The sequence below is a fragment of the Balaenoptera ricei genome, chromosome 11 (genome assembly GCF_028023285.1).
Source record: "Balaenoptera ricei isolate mBalRic1 chromosome 11, mBalRic1.hap2, whole genome shotgun sequence".
Classification (NCBI taxonomy): domain Eukaryota; kingdom Metazoa; phylum Chordata; class Mammalia; order Artiodactyla; family Balaenopteridae; genus Balaenoptera; species Balaenoptera ricei.
The window spans coordinates 20,737,651-20,763,213 of record NC_082649.1 but is presented as its reverse complement, the minus strand read 5'-3'; the positions used below and the strand labels follow the sequence as shown (position 1 = coordinate 20,763,213).

The window sequence follows — 25,563 nt, the reverse complement described above, 5'->3', positions numbered from 1 at the left end:
TTCCTTACTAGTTGTGTGATTTGGGACACATTTCATCTCTCTGTGCCTCAGTTTCCTCTTTTATAAAATGGAGATTAATTACAAAACTTGTCTACTAGCATCATTATAAAGATTAAATGAGTTAATAATGTAGTACTTTGTGCTGAGTACCCACGTCATCATCCTAACCATCATTACCAGTGTTGGGAAGAAGGACAAAACCATGGTGGGAAGGGCTTCAGTTCCCAGAGAAAATGACTACCACGTATCAGCTCTGTAAATACAAGTTCATTAACAGTGGATAATGACAGAGGGATGGATAGATTATGTGACAGAGTAAAATGTAAAAGGTAGAAACTAGGTGGTGGTATGTGGGTATTCACTGTAACAGTCTTTCAACTTTCTATATGCTTGGAAACTTTCATAATAAAATGGTGAAAGAACTGGATAAGGGGAAGAAATATGTGAAAAAGAAAGAGAAATTAACATGGGCAATTAGTCACTCGACCTCCCTCCAAAAGAGTATTATTCATCAGTAACAACAATGAGAGCACAACAGGAATAGCCATGATCTTCACAGAAGTCTCACCTACCGTGTACTATCATTTTGATTTTAAGGCTTAGAACAATCCTAGGAGGAAGCTACTCCAAGGACCATTCCCATTTCAGAAATTCAAAAGCAAGGACAGACAGAAAGACCTGCTGGGGATCATATGGTTGATAAGTGTCATCACAGAGAATTCAGCATGTTCTGCTGCATCCTTCCCAATTGCCAGAATAATTCTACCACTCATTTATGCCCTCTTCAAGGAAGAAACCTCTCTCCTTCACCTCTGTGTCCCCAGTGCCACGGCTCTTGGCACACAGCAGGCACACAAAGATTGGTGAATGAACGGGATGAAGGAAGAAAGAAAGGGAGCGAGGGAAGGAGGGAGAGATGGAGGGAGGTTGGGAACATTATTTCTTTGTTTCACTCACTACATCCAAACTCTACCCAATATAGTGATTGGAAAGAGAAACAGTACTTTTATTAAAATTATAAAATATTTTCTGATTATAAAAGTAATACATATTTATTACAGACAACTATATTACTTCTTACCAAAAAAACTAAGTTACTATGTTTCCTACAGGTGGATAATAGTAGCCATTTTTTTCCCTCAAGAAAGACTTGCGATTTTCCGAATGTACCTAGCCATGAGATACATTCAAATGAAAGATGAAATTTTCAATCACACAGATCTGAGCCATCCTGTGCAGTTTGTCCAGACAGAAGCAAGCAGGATGGTGAGAGGTTTGCAAAACATGTCACATAAGGCATAGCTGACGGAAGTAGGCCTACTTAGCATATAGGAGAAAAGACATAGGAATGACAGGAAAACAGTCTTCAAGTATTGACAGGGCTGCGTATCAGAGGGAGTAAACTTTTTTTGTGAGCCAACTTGGGCCAATGTGTAGAAATTAAAGGAAGGAACATGTTAGCTTGATATTCAAAAAAAAAAAAAACCAAGATTAGAAGTTGTGGAAAGAAATGAACTCTTTTAGAAGTTCTCTCACCATCAACAGCCTTGTCAAGAGTATGTGCAAGGTTAAACTAGATACCTTCAAAAGTCCTGTCCAACTCCAATACCCTGTGATTCTAGATCCCCATGTCCTCTATGTGATGGGCATCATATAGACCAAGATTAGCAATATATGGCACATGTGGCCAACTACCACTGTACACACATGCAAGTGCGTACACACACACACACACACACACACACACACAGCCTAAGGTGAATCACAAATTTTTATAAAACTAGAATTATGTAGTAAGAACTAATCTCTAACTCTATTATTGAGTCTTTCTCACAGACTTTGGAAGAAGGATGTAATACTCCAGGGACAAACGTTTTACTTCAAGTTATGACGCCCAAAACTGAAGAGCTGCATGATATATACATTTTTTAATTGCTAAACTAGCGCAAACTCCTGATTCTGGACTAACTATAGCTACGTGACCTGGGGCGTGCCACTGCATCTCCATAGATGTCGGTGTCCAAAAGAACTTGGAATGCAATTCAATATGGTAGCCACTAGCCACATGTTCCTTTTGGAGCCTCTGCAGTGTGGCTAGTGCAACAGAGGAATTTTTAATTTAAATATAACTTAATTATATCTCATAATTAATTTATTAAATCTAAACAGGCACATGTGGCTAGTGGCTATTGTATTGAACAGTCAAGCTCTAATGATTCCTGAACACTTCTGAAGGAGAGAGTGAAATTCCAGACCAACTTCATTCAACCCATCATCCTGAGTAAGATCTCAATACCATAGAGGCAGCTGTGTGAGAAGGAAGAGAGATGAAATTCTTGAGGCCCAACCACAGAAGATTATTAGGGTTCCTGCCAGCTACTGCCTCTCCAGTGATCATCTGTCCAATATCCTGGGATAGATAGCCCAGTAGCCCTTTATCCTTTAACGTCCAGAGTTGAGTTCCATATTCAAGTATGGTAGTGTAATTATCAAAGTTCTCCAGAAAAGATCACCTGGGAAGTGCAATGCCCTGTTGGTGGGAAATACCACCAGCCAGTAATACCACCAGCCACCTACCCTAATATGAAGACATTAGTGAAATATTTGTGAATAATAGTGAATAAGTAGTGCCTATCATTGAAATATAAGGTTCCCTGCAGAGTACAAAAAGCTACCTCTAAATTAGTTAAACATCTCTTACGAAGTACACCATTGGATTTATTTTATTTTATTTATTTATTTCAAATCAAATTGTGCAACCAACCCTAAAAGCTCTTCCACATGTTTGAAAACATACGAAGTCATAAAAGCCAAAAATTATGACTTTTTAAAGAGTCATCTTGGTTGATTAAGAAATGTAAAGAGTCTAGAAAAACTCCCTTTTAAAAAGTTGCCAGATAATGTTAATAACAGGCATATTCCAGAGCTTTAGGAGAAACCTGGAGACAAATCTACTAACGTTTATTAGTAATATCAATCATTACAGCACTGGAAAATGAGACCTCAAAACAGCAAATGTGAAAGGGCAGGGAGCCTAATCACAGGGGCTATTTTTAGGAAAAAGTTCACAGCACATCTAGGATATTATTATTATTATTATTGCAGTACTCTACTCTTGCAATATTTTAAAGTCTTTGTTTTTAACTAGGCAATGACCACCAGAAAAAAATCTTACAAATTACAAGCCAATCATCTGTTTAACAACTGAGTGGATGGCTTGCTAGCATCTAACGCACCACCACTGGCTAGTCTCACAGAGGAAATTCTATGCAGAAAACTCAGATGTCAGCTTGCTGATTCTTAATTCCTGAACTGCATTCTGCTGATAATGCATACTGCTCGTAATTATCATGAGTCCTATATCCAGAGAACAAGGCAGACGAAAGCTCCATTGCTGTGCCCATACAAGCATTAGCTTGCCTTTCCCTGCTTAACTGGCTCTGATCACTGGGCAGACACTGCCATTTTCTTTTCACATGCTGACTCAAGAATTCCCAGCATGAGTATTCATGTTTCAGAGTGTCTAGAATAAAAAACACTGATATTCAACTCCAGCAATTATTCCATTTTAGACTTAAGCAGCTAACATTTTTTAAACACTTGACTTAAAAATAACTTGAGGTTATAAAAAATATATATAATGGAGAATACCATAATTTTTTAACATTTAATAAAAGGCTGAAGGACAGATTCCTTTAAAGTTGCCCATAGACCCTGTCTTAGTCTGCTTGGACTGGTATAACGAATACCCTTAGACTGAGTGGCTTTAACAACAATGTTTACTTCTCACAGTTCCAGAGGGCTGAGAAGTCCGGGCTAAAGGTACCAGTCAATTTTGTTCTGGATAAGAGCCCTCCTCCTGGTTGCCGATAGATGCCTTCTTGCTGTATCCACTCATGGCAGAGAGAGAAAGAGCTAGCTTTCTGGTCTCTTCTTATAAGGGCACTAATTCCATCATGAGGGCTCCACCCTCATTACCTAATTATTTCTCAAAGGCTCCACCTCCAAATAACATCACATTGGGATTAAGGTTTCAACAGATGAATTTGGGGGAACACAAACATTTAGTCCATAGCAGACTCCACATAAGGCATGCAAGTCCTCCTCTTATCTTCTGATTTAGATCAGTACATTTTCAGTAGGGAGGGTATCCAGAAGTGAAAGAAGCACAGTGCATGGTACAGTTCCAGGCACTTGGAAATGCCTGATGAATGCTGAATTTGCAAACATGGGTGTGTGGGTTTCCCCATTCGTGATGGAGGAAATCCCCAGCAAAAAGGAATGAAAGCTGGGCTTCCCTGGTGGCACAGTGGTTGAGAGTCTGCCTGCTAATGCAGGGGACATGGGTTCGAGCCCTGGTCTGGGAAGATCCCACATGCCGCGGAGCAACTAGGCCCGTGAGCCACAACTACTGGGCCTGCGCTTCTGGAGCCTGTGCTTCAGCAACAAGAGAGGCCAAGATAGTGAGAGGCCCGCGCACCGCGATGAAGAGTGGCCCCTGCTTGCCGCAACTAGAGGAAGCCCTCGCACAGAAATGAAGACCCAACACAGCCAAAAAATAAATAAATAAATAAATAAATAAAAATAATAATTAAAAAAAAAAAAAAAAAAAAGGAATGAAAGCTGAATTCCCCTTCAGCTAGTTGTTCCTACGTTCTAGGTAAAGCCTATCTCGTAAATAAATGGAGAAATCCATATTGAAAGATGGAAAACTAATAATGCCATTGTCTGGCTAAATACCTTGGAAAGCTGCAGTATTAATATAACAGGAAGCGTCATTCCTGTCACAGAACTTCAGCTCTTTCAACTAAGACAGTTACCACCATAAGGAACACTGGCCTTTCAATACTCTCCAGCCTTAGCTCTCCCAGAGTTTTCGAGAACAATGCCAAACGTAACATTTATCAGCTCGTGGATATCAAGACTGTTTCCAAACACCTGCAGACACATGACAGGTGTGATGCTACAATCACAACATGATTCACAGGGTCTGGAGGCTCCACGCACTTGAGACATTTGCTCCCACTTGCCCACCCGCTCAAGGTCCCTTCTTTTTTTCTCCTTATGAATATGCTTCCCGTTTCCTTTTCATTTTTCCAAAAGATATCCAAAATGACAGAATCCATTTGTCAACTCATAGCCAGAGTCCAAGAAGTCATTACCCACTGGAAAAGGGGCGACTGGTGATTATTCTCCAGTTCATACAACGCCTACATGTTTACATTTTTCCCTCCAAGGCCTCATTCTTGTACTAAAACTATTCTAATTGTAATTATAAAGTTATCACCATCCATATGTATAGCTGGTTCATTTTGCTTAGAGGTCACTGCAGCCAAGAAACAAGTCGCTTTAGTTTCCGTCCCTCCCTCTCGTTGTGCTCAACATCTTTGCCAGTTGCATCTAGAGAAAGGCTTGCTGAATTGAACAAAAGTAGAAATTCCAGATTCTGCATCTTCAAATCCAAAAGATGGTTATAAAAATCGTAGCTTGAAAAGCTGCTGAATTGCAGAATATATATTGCTATTTAAGAGTCTGTACATCCTCTATTTAAGGAAGAGTAGACCTCTTAGAAAATTCAGAACAATTTACATTAATGTTTCATTTGTCTTGAAATAGTGCTGGTGAGCACAGTGCCCGATAAACTGAGCTATCTAATATTTAGTCACAGACTTTGATGTTTCTGCATGCGTTCTTCAGAATTATTATTTTGGGGACTGTTGAAGAAAAGTCACAGCCGAAATGCTATATTTACCTGTTCCTCAGTTCGTAGTAAAAATTTTTCAAACATAAGTCTACAAGTATAAACACTTTTAACTTTCCTTGAACCTAAATATTTTAAAACGTCTAGTCTGCCCTTGCTAGTGAAGTAAAAGGTGATATAATTTTATATTATCTAGTCCCATATGCCGTATTATCTTATATTATCTAGATATTGTATCATCTAGTATTGTCCTGATTCTCTTCTCACCTGTTGCTTATTAATTTCACACAAAGTTCGACTGATTTTCAAAAGTATAAAGATCAGTAATAATGGCCAATATTTATATAATATTTACCAAATGCTGGACCTTAGGCATTGATTATATTAATCCATACGATCCTCACCTTGACCCTAGGAGGTAGGTACTATTACCTCTCCAAGGCCTCAGGGAATTGTCATTTGTTTTTATTTTAAAATTCCTACTCCTAAACGATACCAGCAAAGTTCAAGTAAAAATAAAGATCAGAGGAATAACAAAATAAATTCCATGTCCTTATATCAGACCAGGGTAACTTATTTCATACTGCAAATGATTAATGTGATAGGTAAAATAATAAAGTATATTAATTCCTGGGCTATTTGCTCAAACCAAATTTCCAAGGTTAACCTGACCCCTCAGTGTGTGAGACACACACCCACCAGATATATCCAGACATGGAGTTACCCAGGCTTCAGAGAGAGTAGGAACTACAGACTAGAACAAGACCATAGACAACTTACAATCCAATTTTTTATATGAAGTATTAATCTCATCACTTTCTTTACCAAATCTGCTAACAAGTAGCAAGTCAAACAGAAGTTTCACTCTCCTCCCTCCTCCCCAGTCTCTGGTAGAGGTGCTAATGAACAGAAAAATGAGAGTCTACAGCCTAGAATAATCTACAGACTGGAATAATCAACCTTTGAAACCTCAAGAGCTGATTTAATAAAACTTTACTAATTTGCACCACAGAAGTGGCTCAAATCCGAGATAAAATACCCCAAATCAGCTTACTCCTTTATAAAACAAGCATGTATTCAAAAGTTTGGCATGATCATGAACAGCAAACTCTGCAATTTATTTGGTATTAATAACTTCAAAGAATCTTACTACTATTTCTCTTTTCGGTTCTCCTTTGTGAACGAATATTCCATGTGCCTAGAACAGAGCAGGGCACATAGCAGGTGCTGAGAAAGGTTTACTTAATGAAATGCATGAATGAATAGTTCAGGCACCTCAGCATTCCCTGAGTTTCCAGTTCCTGGCCCCTGAAAACCAGACTGCACATAAACACAAGAGAGACTTTTCCAGAACACAAATATATCTATGTTGCTACGCTACTTGTATCCCTTTCACAGACTTCCCCACACCTCATCAGCAAGCTGAACAGACCTGACTCTGTCACAGAGCAACTGTGTTACATCTCCAGCCCATAATCTCATCACTCTTGGCCTTAACAAGAGTGAAATTCCTCATGGTGTCCTCTCCTCCCTTCCGTCCACCAGATGCCTTAGCTGACTGTGTTCTCCTGAAAGGCTGCACATATCTTTATCACTGCACTTAGCTCACTGTTAACTAACTATTTTGGTGTCTAACTGCCCCCCCCCTAGCCTATGAACTCTTTAAGGGAAGATTATTTTAGTAATCACTGTGTCCCCAGCATCTAGTAAAGTATTCAAAACACAGTAGATATCAATAAATGTTTACTGGAGGCCTGGATGGATGAATGGATGGGAAAAATCAAACAGTACTACATCTATTCATAAAAATCCCAGGCAGCCATGCTTTTGAGGATAATTTCAGACTTGCCAGGAGGAAACGAAAATAACCATAAACGAATTACATAACAAAATACTCCCCATTATTAGCAATGATTACAGAATGTATACTCATCATGGAAGGCACTGCCTGTTGGGACTTTCAATTAATTGCTCAGGGCAATGAGGTATGGGCAAAACTAAGAACAGGGAGCTTAAGTGGTAGCTACACATTCGTGTATTCTCTGCTCCAGAGGTAACATTCTGAAAGCAAATCTAAAAACAGAAATGATTTTCAGCCAGTGCTAAGGAAAAACAAGCCAATGCCCCTGCGGTGCCATGCAGGCACATGGCTTCCACTCAGCGCAGAGCAGGCGGGGGCTGGCTCAGTGCAGCCTCAACCATCACCCCACAGGCACACCAGTGCAAACCCACCCTCCTGCAGAAGAGAAAGCTATCAGAAGCCCAAGTACCTGGTGTGCACTGGGCTGGCGCTGCAGAATTTAGTTAGTCTAGCTTTAGCTAGAACCAGAACGCTGGCCGGAAGTTTTTGGTTAGTGTCTTAATTGAGGCATCACCTTTGGCACAGGTGCTGAGTGCTGCTGGCCACAGGGGGACCTGAGCACCAACACTGGCAAAAACAGACAAAAGACAAGAGTGTCTGTTTTTGCTGCATCTGAGCTGGGCTAGGGAAGGTCCCACCGTGTCATGCTCCTGCCCTTCAGGCTTTGTCCCCAGATAGAACACTGGGACAATCAGCCTTCACTTCTTGAAAACAAATACTCTGAATTTCTGTATCTTAAAAACAGAAAATAGATGGGAGGTTCATTATGCTATTCTATTTTTGCAGATATTTAAAACTTCTGGTAATAATTTGTTCTCAAGACATTTTCCATAGTAAGTTTTTAAATATATAAGTCATAGTTTTCTATCTCAGGACTTCAATTCCAAGGTAACTGGGACACTAAAAAATAAGAAAGTGATTATCCTGTTGAAGGGAAAAAATGCCAAAATACTAACAATAGATTTAAATTTAGATTTCACCCCACCTGGTATAGAGTGACTCGATTAATGTCACCAGAAGCAGATCATACTCTTCTCTACGAATTGTTATAAATTTGTGGAAATTGTGCTTTTGCAATATACTATTTTTGTTTTCCATTTCTAAAATACTTCAGATAGGCGTGATGCTTTTCTTCTACATCTATATATGTTTAAAACCTTACACAGACAGTCCTAGGCACCCTCAAATACCACAATCTGAGCCCATCTTATTCCCACCAGCTGACCCTTCATGACCGCAAACGGACAAAGTAGAATTTCCCTCTACTTCAAAGCAAGCCACTATTTCATCAAAACAAAAAAGGTCTTTCCTCTGTATTTTTTATAGAGGAATATATAAAACGCTGCCAGTTACATATTTTTATATTCACTCCCTCATTGTGCCTTCATCATTGACATACTCTGCCAACTGTATTCGTAAAAATGTATCTTTTTATTTCTATTCTTTAAATGTTCTTCCCTCAACCCCAACTGCTTCCTCTCACCTCAATAAACTCTACTAAAGCACATCTTTGGGATATTTTTTATAATTATGTAAAGTAAAAACAGATGAAAGCCCTCTTTCTTCCAAAGCCTTTTCCAAAGTCACCTGAGCCCAGATTTTTCTCATCTTGAAGCCGAGTCTGCTCCCTCTCTCTCCAACCCCCTTGCATTTTGTTGATAAAAGGAACAATCCCTCGAAAGGGAATCACCTCCTCATGCCATACTCCTGCTTAGGGAACAACGTTCTATCTGTCCTCTATTCCATCACATGTAAATTCCATTCTGGCTCCCAAGGTCCTCTGCTATCAGAATCACGGATACCTGTCCAATTGCGCCAACCCACAGCGCTCAATGGGCCACACCACTTAGGGTCGCAGAACTCACATTCCACACCCACTTGGACTTTAGAGCCTTCTCCTTCATGAACTGCCCAACAACTCCACCCAGTCTGCAGGGGCCAGAACAGCTCAGGTCCAAAGAACACTCTGGAAAGGTGACTAGACACAGGACAATTCTCTACACCTGTGTATTTCGATACTATTAGCATATTACCCTCTGCAATCTGGTGGGGCTGGTCTATAAGTTGATGGGGAGAGCTGACAAAAATTCACAAAATGATGTAAGGTGACTAAGTTAAAACTACAAAGGGCAGGAAAACACACAACCTCTTAAATTATCAAGACTGAGAGTGTTGGCAACCAAGTACTAAAATAAATATTTTCACCACTTGTAAATTCTTTGAGCAGACTTTTTCTAACAACACGCAAATAAAGAGAAATAAAAATACAGAAGTCCCAAGTGGATATACAACAGAGAAAGAAAAGATGAGTGTCCCCCCCAAAAAGTCTCTTCTTCGATGCAGTTTCCTTGGTACACTGAGCCGTAAATTTGATGTGGTCCAAGGCATGGGCCCTCATTTGGCAACAACGATGCGCTGTCTAGACAGTAGCTCCCTAGAGGAAAGGTTTGTGCCTAAATTATTTGTGAATTTCCAATGACCTACACAGTGTCCGGTACAAAGAAAACAATAAATAGTTGCTTAATAAAGAGACACTTGTTTTGAACCTTAGATCCTAGATTCAAAAAAAAACTATAGATAAAGATGTTTGGGGTTTATTCACAAACTCATTATTAAACATGAAGTTTAATCCAAACAATAGGAGAAAATTTTTTTCAAGCTTTTGGTGGAATTAATTATCTGAAAATGTTGTGATTTACCTACTTTTAATTTTCCACTTACCTTTCCAATCCAACAAAATCTCTTTCCTTTAGGGCAGGGTTAGTGGACCAAATTTGACTCTCTGAAGCAGTCTATCTATTTTTATAAATAAAGTTTTATTGCAAAAAGCTATATGCATCTATTTATCTGTTGTCCATAGCTGCTTTCATACTACAGAGGCAGAGTTGAGGACTGAGAACTGACCTGCAAGCCTAAAATATTTGCTATCTGGCCCTCTATAGGAAAAGTTTGCTGAACCTGCTTTACGGCATCATGTAATACTTAATATCCAATAAAATGTGTCATTTAAAATAGCTGGAAGGTTACTGAGCTAAAGTTATTTACAAGTTAATTGAATATGCTATTTACTTCTGGCCACTATGGTTTTATTATATCCTCAAAATTGAAATCTACCAAAGACATGCCTCGAAAAAAAAAAAAAACAGAAGCTTAATGATAAGGAAATTTTTTTTCTTGCCACCTAACTTATGCCATGGTTTTCTTAAAGCCTTTGAGAGCTCACAGAGAGCAGAATAAATTTCATAGAGGTAAGAAGACGAAAGGAAAAACTGCATAGAGAAGTTAAGAAGCAATTTAAAGCTATACCAATTGAAGCAGGGACAAGGCACACAACACCTTCGTCTCTGCACAGATGGAGCAAATGTGGCATTTAAGAGAAAGAGGTGTGAGTAATGTTAAAGAAAAAATTTTTTAATTGTAGAGAAAATAAGGGAGTGTTTTGTTTGGATACGTTGGCTTATCCAGACTAAAAGGCTATCACAGCAAAGTGCCTTTTGGGGAATATGCAATCCTAGCCATACACAAGGAACTCTCAGTGAAGACAGTGTGAAGAGAACACACGCATTTCACCCTGACCTGTATCCATTACACCAGAAGGTTCACTCCACCCAGCTTTCTGTAACTGGAAAGCAGCAAATTCCCGGAAGCACCTTGAGCCTCAAAGCCTGCCTACTCATCCTCGGCGCAAACAGCTCTCCTGCCAGCTGGGAGGCCTCACCTTCCTCTGAAAGAACCTTGTTTATTCCTACCAACTCTACCCTCATCCCTCTTCCATCCATCCAAATGCCACCTATCCTTCATGGTCCCATTCAAAATCCCAACCAGTGCACCTGTACCAGTCAGAGGGACCCGCTCACAAAGACGACAGTGTGAAGGTTGCTCCTGGAGTTGTACAACACGGTGGCCCCAATCCCAGCCCCTCCATAAAGTCTCTCCCATCCACATCACAGCAGGCTGATAGTCCCTCTCTCTTTCCTAAAACTATACATGTGTCTCGTGCCCTCACTGGGCTCGCATTATGTATTTTTTCCATACGTAAGTCAGTAGTGACACTAACAACAAATAGCCCTCGGTGAGTGAGGCCCCGTGCTAAATGCTCTGTGTGCGTCATCTTATTTAATTCTAAAAATAATCCTATGAGTAGGCATTATCACCATGTTCCAGCTTTACAGGTGAGGAAGCTAAGACAAAAATGGTGAATTTGCTGGAGGCCACACAGCTAGAAAGTGGCTGAGCCAGAATTCTGACCGGGGTCTGTGATTCCAAGGCCAATGTCCTTAAATGATACTCTAACTCTCACCCAGAAGGTACTCAGTGAAACTTGCTTCGTGGACCAAAACTCTAGTTCAATCCCTAGCTACCCTTTGGTCTTTCCACTTCTTATTTAGAACAGCCCACAGAGTGGGAGAGCTTTGAGGCAGACAAATCTCCTAGTGCTCTACCATCCCACACAGAGTGACTACAAGACTCCATTGGGATGGTACAAAATACCGAATATCCCTATTTTTCACTCCTATGAGCAAGCATATCACACAAAGAGTTTACAATTACTTTCCATGCTTCTTTTGAACAGCCAGGCCATGCATGGCTTTATCTTTGATGACTGAGCTCCTCATCAGACTACACACCCTCAAAAATAAACACAGTTACAGGAGAGGAGGTCTGTTCCAGTCTACTCTACGGGTAGCAAATGACTCTTACGGAACCATGGAGCTGTGGTCAAAATGAAGACTCTCCTCTCCTTTACCAGTGAGATGAGGGATTAAATAAAACGCAGGCATCCAGCTCCCCATTCCGAAATGAAAATTCCATACTTAGAAAAGCATTAAGAAGGTCCCCTATCGAGCTGGTTTCAAGTGTTTAATTATATGCATCATGTAATTTTATGCATACATACTTTGTCACTGTTTTCTACTGAGGTTGGCAGGGAGAGAGAAACTCGGCATTGGATTCTTAGTTTAATGGGCTTGTTTTTCTGCTTACTATAACAGCTTGCTGGGAGAGTCTGATAAGCTTTAAAAGAAGTGGCAAGGAAAACCAGCTCCCTGTGGACGCTACCCATATGGAAATAGGCCAAGACTGGAAACACCTTTAGGAAGACGGGTATCCAAGGTAAGCGACATCCTTCATAGATGGATGAAACCTTGACTGCAACCCTCCTATTTTCCAATAAGATTTTGAGCTTTAAAAACAAGTGGATGGGGTGGGGCGGAGAGCCACAGCTGCTTAATCTAAAAGCACCTTTTAGTTTCCTTGCAAAAGTTTCCAAGTCAAGGACGAGGAAGAATCAACACTTACCATATAAAGCAGGCCCTTGAGAGGCAGCAGTACCCCAGGGTAGGGTCCCACCTGAAGAAAGTGCTCCCAGTGAAAGAAGCTACTATGAACCTAAGGCCCTTAAGGGTGAGAAGTCAGAAGCTTATTTGGGAATTTGCCACCCTGAAGCGCAGCAAGTGAGGAAGTAGTGAGAGGTGGCAGATGGGATGGGGTGAGGGTAGAAGCTACACCCAGACAGCTGTGGTGTTAATAAAACCGCAGCAGCCGAGCAGCATGGAAACAGGAGTCTTAAGCATCTGAGTAACTGAGAAGCAGCTGTGGTAATTTCTGAAATAACTTGAAAAAAAAAAAATCAAAATACAGCATTACATTCAACTGTTAGGTAGACTGCAAGTATGAGCCATGGGTTGAGAATAAAACTAAAACCCAAGACACTAAGCATTGCTCTAATGGTATCTACGCCCGGGGCCAGGCTTACAGGTAAAACCAGCTTATAGTGAGCTCCCCCATCTGGGACGTACAAGAAGAGTTCCCTAGAACAGGGTCCACCCAGTATTTAAATCCAGCCTTTAAAGAAGGCCCTGTATGGACACCAGACTTAGTCATTTGAGCCTAAGAAGAGACTCCTAAAAATTCAGATAAACTTGACTACTTGAACTCACCCATTAGAGCAAAGATAGAAAGAATGTGTAATCCAATCATGTAAAGGTTTTTAAAACTCAGCCAGAACGATTGGCAAATAGGACCATATGAAATTTTTCTTGCTAAAATGGCAAAAAACCAAAACCCTCCTAAAAGAACACTTCATTATAATTCCTTACTGTAAATCAATAACTGTACCATTCTAAATGACATATTGGTCCATACAAGCATTTTGGCTGATTCAAAATTTGGATCGAGAAACATGAGCCTAGGACAAGGGACAATGATATACATATGTGAAGTAAGGTTGCAGACATGCAGAAGTCTCATTAATTCCACATCTAGACATTTGGGCCATTTCTGAAGGGCGGGCAGAGAGAGGACTTAAGAGTAAAGACTGCCCAATTCACACACTTCAGTGGGAAGACTCACAGATTATCAGACAGTTCTTGTGTTGTTGGTTATGCCAAGTCATTTTGCACTGGGTGTTCTGTGAGATTCTCAAGTCATGTCTGTTTTGTCTCCCCAAACTGACTGCCCACCTTCAGTTTCACTGGAAAAACCTTGATCTGTATGCAGCTGGTGCTTATTAGGAGGTGTTACCTGTCTGCTCAAGGAGCTCAAAGAGTGATGTAGTAAGCTCATTTAATGCAAATGGCTTTATAATTCTGTCTCAACCTTCTTTCTGCAGCCGCCTACTTTTTCTAGGGCAGGGTAATGGAAATGATTTCAAGAAACGGGAAAAGTGTGATTTAAGTAACTCAACTGAGCTTATTTCTCTTGGGAAAAGGACGGCTAGCTGACTAGGCTCAGAAATTAATTAAGTGGTGTCTGACCTCTATTAGTTATTTAAATTTAGCAATAACTTTGCTAACAAAGAGAAGGTGTTCCAGTCAGCTCGAATGACCACCAGGATTCTTTGCTTTCAGCATACTGAATGATTGAACTCGCTGCACTTCCCTCACAGCTGTACTCAGAATTTTCTTTAACGTTCAGCTGACATAGAAAAGTCAGAATCCAGTACATGAAAGGTGGTTTGGGGGTGTCTGTGGATAATGAAGGAAAGTGTGAGTTGTTTGGGAGCCAAGTGTTCACACGTGGGGCCTGTCTCAAAAAAATGAATTACTTTCTTGCTGCCTTAACATTCTCCCTTAACTCTTCCCTCTCCAAGCTTTCTCCTCCTGGCATATTTTTTCTTTAACTGAAGTATAGTTGACTCACAGTATTATACTAGTTTCAGGTGCGCAACATAGTAATTCAATATTTTTATAGATTATACTTCAAACAAAGTTATTATAAAATACTGACTATGTTCCCTGTGCTGTACATTACATCCTTGTAACTTATTTATTTTATACCTCTTAATCCCCTTCCCCTATCTTGCCCCTCTCCCCATGCTTCTCTCCTCTGGTAACCACTAGTTTTGTACCAGTGAGTCTGTTTCTGTTTTATTTTTTAGATTTCACATATAAGTGAAAACATACAGTATTTGTCTTTCTCTATCTGACTTACTTCACTTAGTATGATGATCTCTAGGTCCATCCATGTTGCTGCAAATGGCATTATTTCAGTCTTTTTTATGGCTGAGTAATATTCCATTGTATATATATATTACATCTTCTTTATCCATTCATCTGTTAGATGGGCACTTAAGTTGCTTCCATATCTTGGCAACTGTCAGTAATGCTGCTATGAACTTTGGGGTGCATGTGTCTTTCCGAATTAGTGTTTCTGTTTTCTCCAGGCATTCTTAACTCATAGAGGGCCAAGTAACAGGAAGCACCCACACAGCCACACCACAGAGAGCTGGGAGTCCTGCAGGCACCGGTGGGAGAGGGGGTACTAGCTCTCCCTCAGGAGGCCTTTTCCAGCTACAGCACCCCCCCTTCCTGCTCCTCAGCTGCTGTCCCCAAACCACTCAAGCAGTCCCAGGGAAACCACACCTTCATCCAGCCCGGAAGCTTCCAATTCCACCCTACCCTACAATGCTGTTGTATAGACAACACTGTATTTTTTCAACCAGAGCATATATTACATCAAGTATCCCTAGAGCAATACTTACATCTTTTTTAGTGCATTCTTTGCACTAACAAAAACAGCCCCCAAAGAAAAATGTAAACCAATAGTTTACTTCCATCATGGATTCTCCTTTCACCCAGAAAGCAAATGCTCTACAGCACTGGGCCACACCCCCCCCCAGATCAAAACAGTGACACAAGCTCCCAGAACGTATGAGGGAAACCAATTTACACAGTAGCAGCCAACATGTGCGAATACTTTCACTGCAAAATTGAAGAGTGTAGTTCACCAAATACATGCTAGAATGCTAATGTGAGTAATTACACAGGTGGTTATGCAAACACTGAAGTCATGCTTCAACTTGGCAGAAGGGTAAACATTTCTAGGATAGTTTGCAAGGTTCAATTATCTAGGTCGGCTGGTTAATTTCCTTTACATCTGAAAGAGTTCCCCCAAAGTCGATCATTTCCCAACAGAAAAGTCACTGCTGGGAACATTTTCTGCACAGGCAAGAAAAGTATACACTTGTAGTAAACTGACTCAACATTTTTAAATGAGCATCTTTACCAGGAGCTGACCTGTGCAGACATGATTATTCTATTGTGTCCTACAACTTAATTCAAACAAATCTTTACTCTTGAAAACATTTATTTGAATAATATCCATTATCTAATATGTGCCAGGCACTATTCTAAGATGCTGGGGATACAGCAGTGAATGAAATAGGCAAAAATTCCTGCCTTTTGGAGGCTCATGTTCTACCAGGGGAAAACAATACAGTCACATAAATAAGACACAGGGCATGTTAGATGGTGATCAAAGTGTGATGGAGAAAAATAAAGCAAGTAAGGAGAATGGGGTGGGGGCGTTATAACTTTAAATATCAGGGAAGACTACAGGGAAAAGGTAACATTGTTCAGAGACTTGAAGAAGGTTGAGGGAAGGAGCCAAGCCAGGTGGAATCCTGGAAAAGAGCTTTCCAGGCAGAGGGAGCAGCTAGTTCAAAGACCCTGAAAGAGGAGCGAGCCTGCTGGGTTCAGTGATCAACAAAAATCTAGATTTGGCTAACTGTTCCATAATCTTGTTAAAGACTGTATCCCACACAGAGATTTCAAAAGGCTTCATTGTTTACAGTTCTGGAGTTTTCTCTTAAATATATATAGCCTTTGACATGACTGTGATTCATAGAAATGTACGTGTTTTGCTTTCCCCCATCCCTGCATGCACTGACAGCTTCTTGTTTGCACTGAGTTAAGTCCCAAGGGCCCTAGGAGTATGTTTAGCACCACAGCAACCAAAGCTGGTACAGCACTCAGATATGCTGTAAGTCAAAGACACCTCTATATGGATTCAAGGAAAGGCATGCAGGAATCTCCACCTTTATCCCCTAACACCACAACATCCTCCTCATTTGTGCTCTGGTGTCAAGGTAGTGAGAGGTCAGCCAAAAAATCTCCAAAAATGGTAATAAGCTCAAAGCAGAGCGGGAGGGGAAAAAATACCCATCTCTGCACTTCCAAAATAATAATGTGATCCAATTTGCTTTCTTAAAAGTTACAATTTTTCAAAAAAGAAAAAAGCCAAGAACTCTAACTTTGAATACACGGGAAGGAAAAGGAGAACTGAGTACGTAAAAGAACAGCATGTGAATCCCCGGAGTCCAGAGTCAGGTCAAGGGCAGAGTGAGAGGAGCCAGGACTAAGAGTCAGGCACACCTGGGCCCCCTCTGTGCTCCACTAGCTGTGTGCCCTTGGCTGTGCCACTTTACCTTTTCGAGGCTTCGCTTCCCCATCTGGGGGAGAGGATTCATAATCCCTACGGTGCTAGATGGTTGCAAAGACTGGAAGCAGTGGATTAAAAGGCGACAGCATGTAGAAAGGCCAATCGCCAAAGGTTATTATTGTGTGATTCTATTTATAGAGCATGCGTGAAATGACAAAATTACAGAGGAGGAGAACAGATTGAGTGGTTGTCAGGGCTGAGGGCTGAGATAGAGTAAGTTGGGATAGAGAGATAAGTGATAGAGAGAAAGTTGGCTATGATTATAAAAGGGGACCACGAGGGATCCTTGGAATGGAGCTGCTCGGTATCTTGACTATGGTGGTCACATGAATTGTCACACATGATAAAACTGCATAGAACTAAACACACACACACACACACACAAGTGCATGTAAACCCTTGGAAATCTAAATAAGATTGATGATTGTATCAATGTTAATTTCTGGATTGTGAAGCTGTAACACGGTTATGCAATATGTTACCACTTGAGGAAATGGATGCAAGGGATATAGGGTCTCTATCCTTTCTTACAACTACATATGAATCTATAATTATCTCAAATAAGTGTTTAAAAAAAAAAAATCTTATCACCTTAAAAAAAAAGTGGCTGGCACGTCATGAACACTCCCTAAGTGGCACAGTGGGCAAGTTATCTGTCACCTATAAACCAGAACTGCAAGCTCCTACTTCTGGCTTTAGATTCCAGAAGAAACGCTGAGCACCATCCCTGAGTGAGCACACTATGTGAGGGTTCATGCCACAGAGGTTATCACCACCACCATCTTTGGACCCCAGCCCTCCAAAACCTCACGAATACCCAAGTGAAATACACACACTCTTTATATAACCAATGGAGAAACTTACTGACAGGAATCCTTTTACCACACTATTTAAAGAACCTTTTTTCTGTCTCTGAGTAATAAACACATACACACTAATAAAAAAGAGCTCTCTAAAAAGAGAGAGAAAAAGTACTTTCATGGTCCAGAGCAGCATTTTCCAAACTATTCTCCAACCAAGGAACACTAGTCCCCCTCAGGGACTAATAATTCAATAATGATAATACAAAATTTTAAAATCACGGTCAAGTAAATTTGGGAAATACTGCATACATTTTCCCCCTCTGACAGCTCTAGTGGGGGCGAGGGGCAGGAATCCCCTTCATTTAACTAAGCTTTTTCCAAATTTACTTGTTCACAAAACCATTTTATTATACCTACTGGCATCCTGAGAAATACTCCCAAGGTCTAGAAATTTTAAAATCATTCTACATCGGTCAGCTACTCACTACCAAATTTCTTCACCCTCTATGTACTTTAGAAGAGAAATGGATGGTTTTTCTATAGCTAGTGCAGTAGTTTTAACTGCATGCAATTGGTCATTAATAAACGTTTGCTGAATTAGATTCAATGCAGGTACAATTTCCAGGATGACAACTTTAGGCATAGGAGAAGCAGCATTTCCTGATGTTGTTGTTGTTTTTTGTTTTTGAAGTCTCAGTTGAGAAAACAAAAGTGCTCCTTTCTAGAAGTTTCTGAACGTTTCTCAGAAACTTGTCTCCTCCTGAGTGGCAGCTACTCACAACTAAAACAGCAGTTTACCACATGGTATGATTATAAGGAATAAGCTCAAGACTAAAAAAATCTGTACTCAAAACTCTAGGTCCTGAAATTCGATTAGCAGGATATAGGACCTTGCATACCAAAAATAAGGAAAAAAGCTGTAACTGCGATTATTCCTGGGAGAGGGAACGAGTTAAATTTGTCATTTCATGAAGGTGACTTTAGCGTAAATGAATTTCGAATGTCAGAGAGTTTTCTGAGATCAGGCTTGGATGAGGGCAAGAGAAAGGTGAAGATCCTGAATCCTACGGACTGGCAGAAGAAGAAAGAGAAAAGGGAGGCAGACAGTATCAAAAGCAAGCTCCATTTAATTCACAGGTCCTTCAAGGCCAGAGACACTGGTTTACAATGACACATTTCCATTTATAGAAATAACCCATACTCAACTTGAAGAACCATAAACCAACTGGAAAATTAAAAGGAATTAATCAGAATAATTTTAAAAGAATGAAATTAATCAGAAGAATGAATAAGAAACAAACATTCAGGCTCTTTAAAAAAATACACAAAGCACTTGAGGAGTATGCACTTGGAAATTAACTCAATTATACACATCTTCTATGTAAAGATTTGGAAAAGAAGAACTTATCATGAACCCCTGATGTACTGGAAAAATGTCTCAGTCACCAAAGGATAATAAAGTGAACTCACTGAGCATTCCACTCCAAGGCACACTCATGCATTTTAGGAACATTTCCAACATGTCTGAAAACAAAATGGGTTTCAGATAAAACATCAATTTAACCGGGAGAACCTAGCTTCGCAAGCATTCCTGGTCTTCAGGCTGCTATGGAGAACTGAGGAATGGTTTAGACATTCCAAAACAGTGAATAATCCCCACATCACAGGAATACGGCTATCACACACATCCATTTCTCAGTATGAATAAGGCCAGGTCTAATCGTTCCAGTTCAAATGAACTAAGATGTCAACTGACAAATGTCAATCTGGCCCTCCACTCTGCCTTCTCTGTGGTCCTCCCCTGCAGCATCAAGGACCACATCTCTCCCCTTGGCTACAATAATTTGAGCATCTTTTGCCTTGGCTGTCTCAGCCTTCTCCTCTTCTTGGCCTAGAAAATATGATGGCGAAAATATTAAGTATTTTGGTTAAAAAAAATGTTTTCTGGTAATTGATCTGAAATTGACACAACAACAATAACAAAGTATCTATGGTTTAGCAGAGATCCCAATGAGCCTCCAGAACTCCGGGCCCCCACAAACTGAACAAATTGGAGATACGAAAGTCAACAGAAAATTTCTAAATCTGCCTGCTGACTAACTGAAACGCCCTCATGGTCAATGAAAGTTTTCTTACAAGGACCTCAGGTATCTTTTATACTCTCACTCCTTGCAGCAAGATGTTCTTTCCCGATTTCAAAGGGAGAAAAGTGGTCTGTTTCTTTCCCTCCCCCATTCACGAACACAGGAAATAGTGATTTTCCTAAATTCCTTTTAACACTGATGGAAGGAGGGAAAGCCTAGGTACTCTATCCCTAATCCAGTATTCTATTAATAGAATTTTAAATGCTGTGCAGTTTTTAAAATAACGTAAGTGCGGGCTTCCCTGGTGGTGCAGTGGTTAAGAACCCGCCTGCCAATGCAGGGGACACGGGTTTGAACACTGGTCTGGGAAGATCCCCCATGCCGCGGAGCAACTAAGCACGTACGCCACAACTACTGAGCCTGTGCTCTAGAGCCCACAAGCCACAACTACTGAGCCCACGTGCCACAACTACTGAGCCCACGTGCCACAACTACTGAAGCCTGCACGCCTAGAGCCCATGCTCCGCAACAAGAGAAGTCACCCCAATGAGAAGCCCATGCACCGCAACGAAGGGCAGCCCCTGCTCACCGCAACTAGAGAAAGCCCGCGCACAGCAACAAAGACCCAATGTAACCAAAAATAAATAATAAATTTTTTTAAAAATCATATTAAAATAATGTAAGTGGGAGGACAATGAACAATGACTGTACTGAGGCACTCTGCTCCCCTCACCTCCCCGGGAGGCTGACTCGTATCTCATCTGCAGGCTCCCATTTGGACACTGATGCACCTGCAAAGTGACAGGCCCTGCCTACCTGCTGCAAAAGCACTCTCTTTTATCCTTTAACCTGCCTAAGCTCATTTAGGTCAATAAAGCCAGGTTCAAAAACAAGCTAAACTTTATTCATTAAAAAAAAAAAAAAGTGCTGGGACTTTCCTGGCACTCCCAATGAAGGGGGCACGGGTTCAGTCCCCGGTAGGGGGACTAGTAAGATTCCGCATGCCACACCACATGACCAAAAAAAAAAAAAAGATTAAAAATTTAAAAAAAAAATTTTTTTTAAGTGCTTTTGTTTTTGTAAAAGACTAAACCATTCAGCAAGACTTGGCCAAACCTTCCATTTACACAATGGGAAACACAGTAACAAATGGCCCAAATACCCCTAAGGGAAGAGCCAGACTCAGGGCTTCAGAAATGAGCCAAAACCTCCAGGTGGGCTTCCTGGTTCCCCCACTGTGCACATCAGGGCACTCACAGGAGATGATTCCCATTGCGATTTCTCTGCTTCCATAGTCAACGGAAGGCAATCCCAGCAACAGGAAAAAAAAAAAAAAAAAAAATTAGTATGCCACTGGAGCTCGAAGCCTGCTGGATCATCAGAGAGCCTCCTCTCCAGTTCCAAACACAAACCCACACGCCTGAAACGCTGCACTGAGGAGAGGCTGTGTGCCTGCCTCCAGGTCTTGCTCCGCTGAGTATCTTCACGTTTATCTAGAGCACTGGGGCCAGCCTAATGGCTGATGCTTCTGCCTTCCTGGGTCCAGTGGCAAGTCGGCCAGGAGATCCTCCTGGCCAGGCAGAAAGAGCTTCGGTGAGCTAAGGGAAGCCAGCCGTCAGAGCTGTGTGTGTCTGAGAAAGCAGCCTGCCCTGCCACGCAGTTCTGAAATGCCAGCTCATTAAAGGCTTCCAGCAGCAGGACTGAATGGTGTCAGCAAAAATCAGCGAGTCCAAGTCCTTCCGGCTTCCCTTTCTGGCCAGTATGGGAGAGTCTTAGCCCCAGCGGCCTTCACAGACCTCTGCCCAGCAGGAGGGAGCCCTCCCTTTAAGGCACTCAAGAAGCCTTTTCTGTGCACCCTGGCAGAAAAGGACAAACCATGATCCCAATAATTAATGCACACCCAGCAGAGAACAAATCAAACTTAGCATGATTATACATTCACAGTTAGCTTCCCAAACTGGGTGAAACAATCAGTATTCTTGGTCACAACGGCCACATAATAAAACTGCCATCCTAAGAGATTTCTAAGCACAATGCCAGTATACATGAATTGCACGTGACTAACACGATTGCTGTTCAGATCGTTGGACCCTCCTCGTGTCATATTTCTTAAATTGCTTATATACAAAGTTCTGTTGTTTTGCTGTACATTTCCTGGCTTTATTTCTCAGAAATGCATGGTATACATTGCCACTGTTTGCTAGGGGACCAGCCTTAAACAATCTATGGCTTCTCATATAAGCAGCTAGAGACTACTTATACCTCCTTCAGAGGTACATCACTTCCTTATAATAATGACTCTGTATGACCCAACTATCACTGAGGCATATAGATTGGCTCTGAATGTCCCAACTTTATACAGCCTTTGATATGCTTTACAAATATTGTAATGTTTATAGGTAATGTGTTATTTGATTAATTTCCTAACTTTTACTTCTTTTTATCTCTAGCATGTGCTCTAACACCCAGAAAATAGAAAACCCTGTATATTTTTTTACATATCACATTAAAGTAATACCTCTCCTACTTCATATTCCCTCTTTGTTTCTACTGTCTATCTAATCTAACCAGAAATGAAAGTACAAGACAATTACAATGCTTCACCCAGAAATGAAACCCATCTCTTATTTCATGGAAGAAAAATTACAACCAATATGACACTTTCTGCTGATGTTTTTGAGGCAACAGCCAAGACTCAACATAAGTTGTGTTCATAATTTAGTTCAGAAATGGTTGGTCCATGCGTTGAATTGGTTAAGTTTTATTTTAAACCAATATTAATTTTTATTACCAAAAAGTTTTTTTTTTTTAAAGTGCATGTAAAGCACTGTTGGTTACTCCTTGTATAAACAAAACCAGTGAATAAGACAAGTTGGTCCAAGTTGGGGGGTTAAAAGCTTACAACCCGCTCAATTAACTAACTAGATTCATCCTGCCCTCGCATAAATCATGAAGTGTGTGATTTCAAACTCTGAGATGATCACACCTAGAAATCTGAAGCATTCACAACACACCATCAAAGACAATGTGCCCACCACACCACATCAGTCCACCCCTAGGGAGTAAAGTTGAAATTCTTGTGCCTTCATTTCATTTACCAGCTACTTGTTAGAAAGGCACTTCAACTTAAGAAAGTAGTTAGAGCTTCTTATCTCATTAACCACATAATTACAGGTTGTTTACCCTGAGCTGGGAAATTTACCCCTACCCAGGATAGGCAGTAAATGACAGCTTCTCAAGGCTTACTAAACATTAATTAGAATAACAAACCATAAATATCTACGTGCTTTCAGACTGCGTTGAGTTTGTGACACATATTTGTGACTCTGAAATTTCAAGTGCTTTCTCAATTGTATTAAAAAAGAAACAGAACCTGACAACAACCGCCCCAAGAAGGAAATCCCAATTATCTAATTTAATTTCATTTATTCTAGAGGTGAGTCCTCCTGGGGAAAATTCATCTAATAACTGACTTTCCTCGACCCTTACAGGTGGCTACAAAAATAATACAAAAGCCTGTTAAGTCTCAGAACACAGCTCCCATCCCACCCTGATAGATAAGCCCACTAAAATTCTCCAGTAAGGCACAAAACCACCTGCAAAGGTAAGAGTTGGAAGAAAAGGCTGCAGTTAAAGGGTCCCCAAAGAGAATTCTGTTTTTCCCACCACTGTTTACTAAAGGCTGCACAAACAGCACCCTTCTAAAAGAAGGTCAGCTGGACAGACCACAGATTGCCAGGGTGCCTGCCTGGTAAACACAACTTAATGACTAATTCATGAATTCCAGAAACCACACAAGAGTCTAACAGCAATAAGGCCAATTAACTCAAAATTAAACAGCACCCAACACCTGTGATTCAGGCCCAGCAAGACAAGGGCACGGCTGCCAGGGGGTATTAAGAACTAGGGGAGCTACCATATGGGATACTGGAGAGGGAGAAGTGCCAGGAAAAACAACCCTGTACATCTTTCCATGCTGGGACCTTGTGCTCAACTCAGAGAATATTTTCAGCTGAGGTATATACTTGCTGCCCCAAACATTCCCTCTCGTTAAACCAAATCTCTGGTTTTTCAAACCCCACCTCTACCTAGATTCCCAGGTAGCAAGTTTGTAAAGACAATACAACAACTTGGGCAAATTCACTGAATGGCTGGCCCAGCAGTCTTACAGGGGGGGAAGTCTGGCCAGAGGAGCATCTTTTCTGGACCTAAAGGCTCAGTAGGAGCATTCTGTAGAAGGGGGACAAGCGGCAGGGCAAGCGGTAAACGAACAAACATAAAGACACGTCTCACCCTACGTCGCTGTGAAGGATACTCAGCAGACAAGATGAAAACGTTCTGCAGACGTGCTGACTTTTACCTTCATGTTTGTTACCTCTTGGGCATCAGATGGATGCCCTGCCTCTGGGCTCAAGCCCATGTTGAAGGCAGAAGAAGCTGAAAACAGGAAGGGAGAGCTCCTGTCTCAGAAAAACAAAACTTTCACAGAAAGCCCCAGTGGACTTTCACTTATATTCAGTTGGCCAGAATGTATCATGTGACTCTCTCTAGGCCAGGGTTTCTCAGCCTCAGCCCTACCAACATTTGGGGGCCAGATAACTCTCTCTTGTGAAGGACCAGCCTGTGCATTACAGGATGTTTACCTGCAGCCCTGGCCTCTACCCACACATGCAGCTAGCACCCCAACCCCAGTTGTGACGATCAAAAATGTCTCCAGACACTGCCAAATGTCCCCCGGAGGGCACAATCACCCCTGGTTGAGAACCACTCTTACGCTAATCACCACTCCGTAGGCTAAGATGAACAAGGGAGTGATGAACGGGGGCAGTCAGGCAACCAACAGAGCCTGCCGCAAAGGCTCTATACCTATTTCTTAAATGTTTTCAAATGAGCTCACTTACCACCATGCTAAGTATTTTGGAAAATTGAGGAGAAACATACAAAGTGCCCCCCCCACCTTAGAAGTACTAACAATAAAATTTAAAAATCAAGATTAATACACAAGAAATAATCAGCAGGAAAAAATACACTGTAAAGGACTTAAACCATAGAGACAGGGAAGACATCTTTCATTTGGCCCAGATCAGGAGGGATAAAAGCACATAAGAGTGTAGCCTGGAGTCCGTAATGAAAGTGTCACTTCAGAGTAGAACTTGCTTTTGAAGACTCGAAATACTTAGACAAGTGGCCGGAGAGAAGGAAAACAATCTAAGCAGAAGTCACAGAGTGAGCATGGCTAAGAGCTCCGGAGCTACTCTTCAACAGGCCTGGGTTCTGACAAGTCAAGCCTGAGAATGGACAAGTCATTTAGCCTCTCTGTGCCTCAGTTTTTATCATCTGTATAATGGGGATAATAACAACATCTACCCCCTAGGGTTGTTGAGAGGATCAAGT

The 25,563-nt window shown here is 41.1% G+C and overlaps 2 protein-coding genes across 16 annotated transcripts in view; one reads left to right on the top strand and one right to left on the bottom strand.

Moving 5' to 3' along the window:
• Positions 1-25,563, top strand: part of LOC132374406 (cytidine monophosphate-N-acetylneuraminic acid hydroxylase) — a 269,930-nt gene that overhangs the window by 10,327 nt on the left and 234,040 nt on the right. For all 12 annotated transcript variants that reach the window (XM_059938059.1, XM_059938051.1, XM_059938058.1 and 9 more), the window contains exon 2: positions 12,554-12,674. The gene's annotated coding sequence lies outside the window, so the exon portion shown is untranslated. The remainder of the gene's footprint in view (positions 1-12,553; positions 12,675-25,563) is intronic.
• The window catches only part of CARMIL1 (capping protein regulator and myosin 1 linker 1), a 319,730-nt gene that overhangs the window by 225,205 nt on the left and 68,962 nt on the right, over positions 1-25,563 (bottom strand). The window contains exon 1 of one of the 4 annotated variants that reach the window (XM_059938047.1): positions 21,427-21,498. The exons of the other annotated variants lie outside the window; for them this stretch is intronic. Coding sequence (XP_059794030.1) covers positions 21,427-21,462 — 36 coding nt within the window. The 5' untranslated portion in view covers positions 21,463-21,498. Of the gene's footprint in view, positions 1-21,426; positions 21,499-25,563 lie in introns of those variants that run through there. 4 annotated transcript variants of the gene reach the window in all.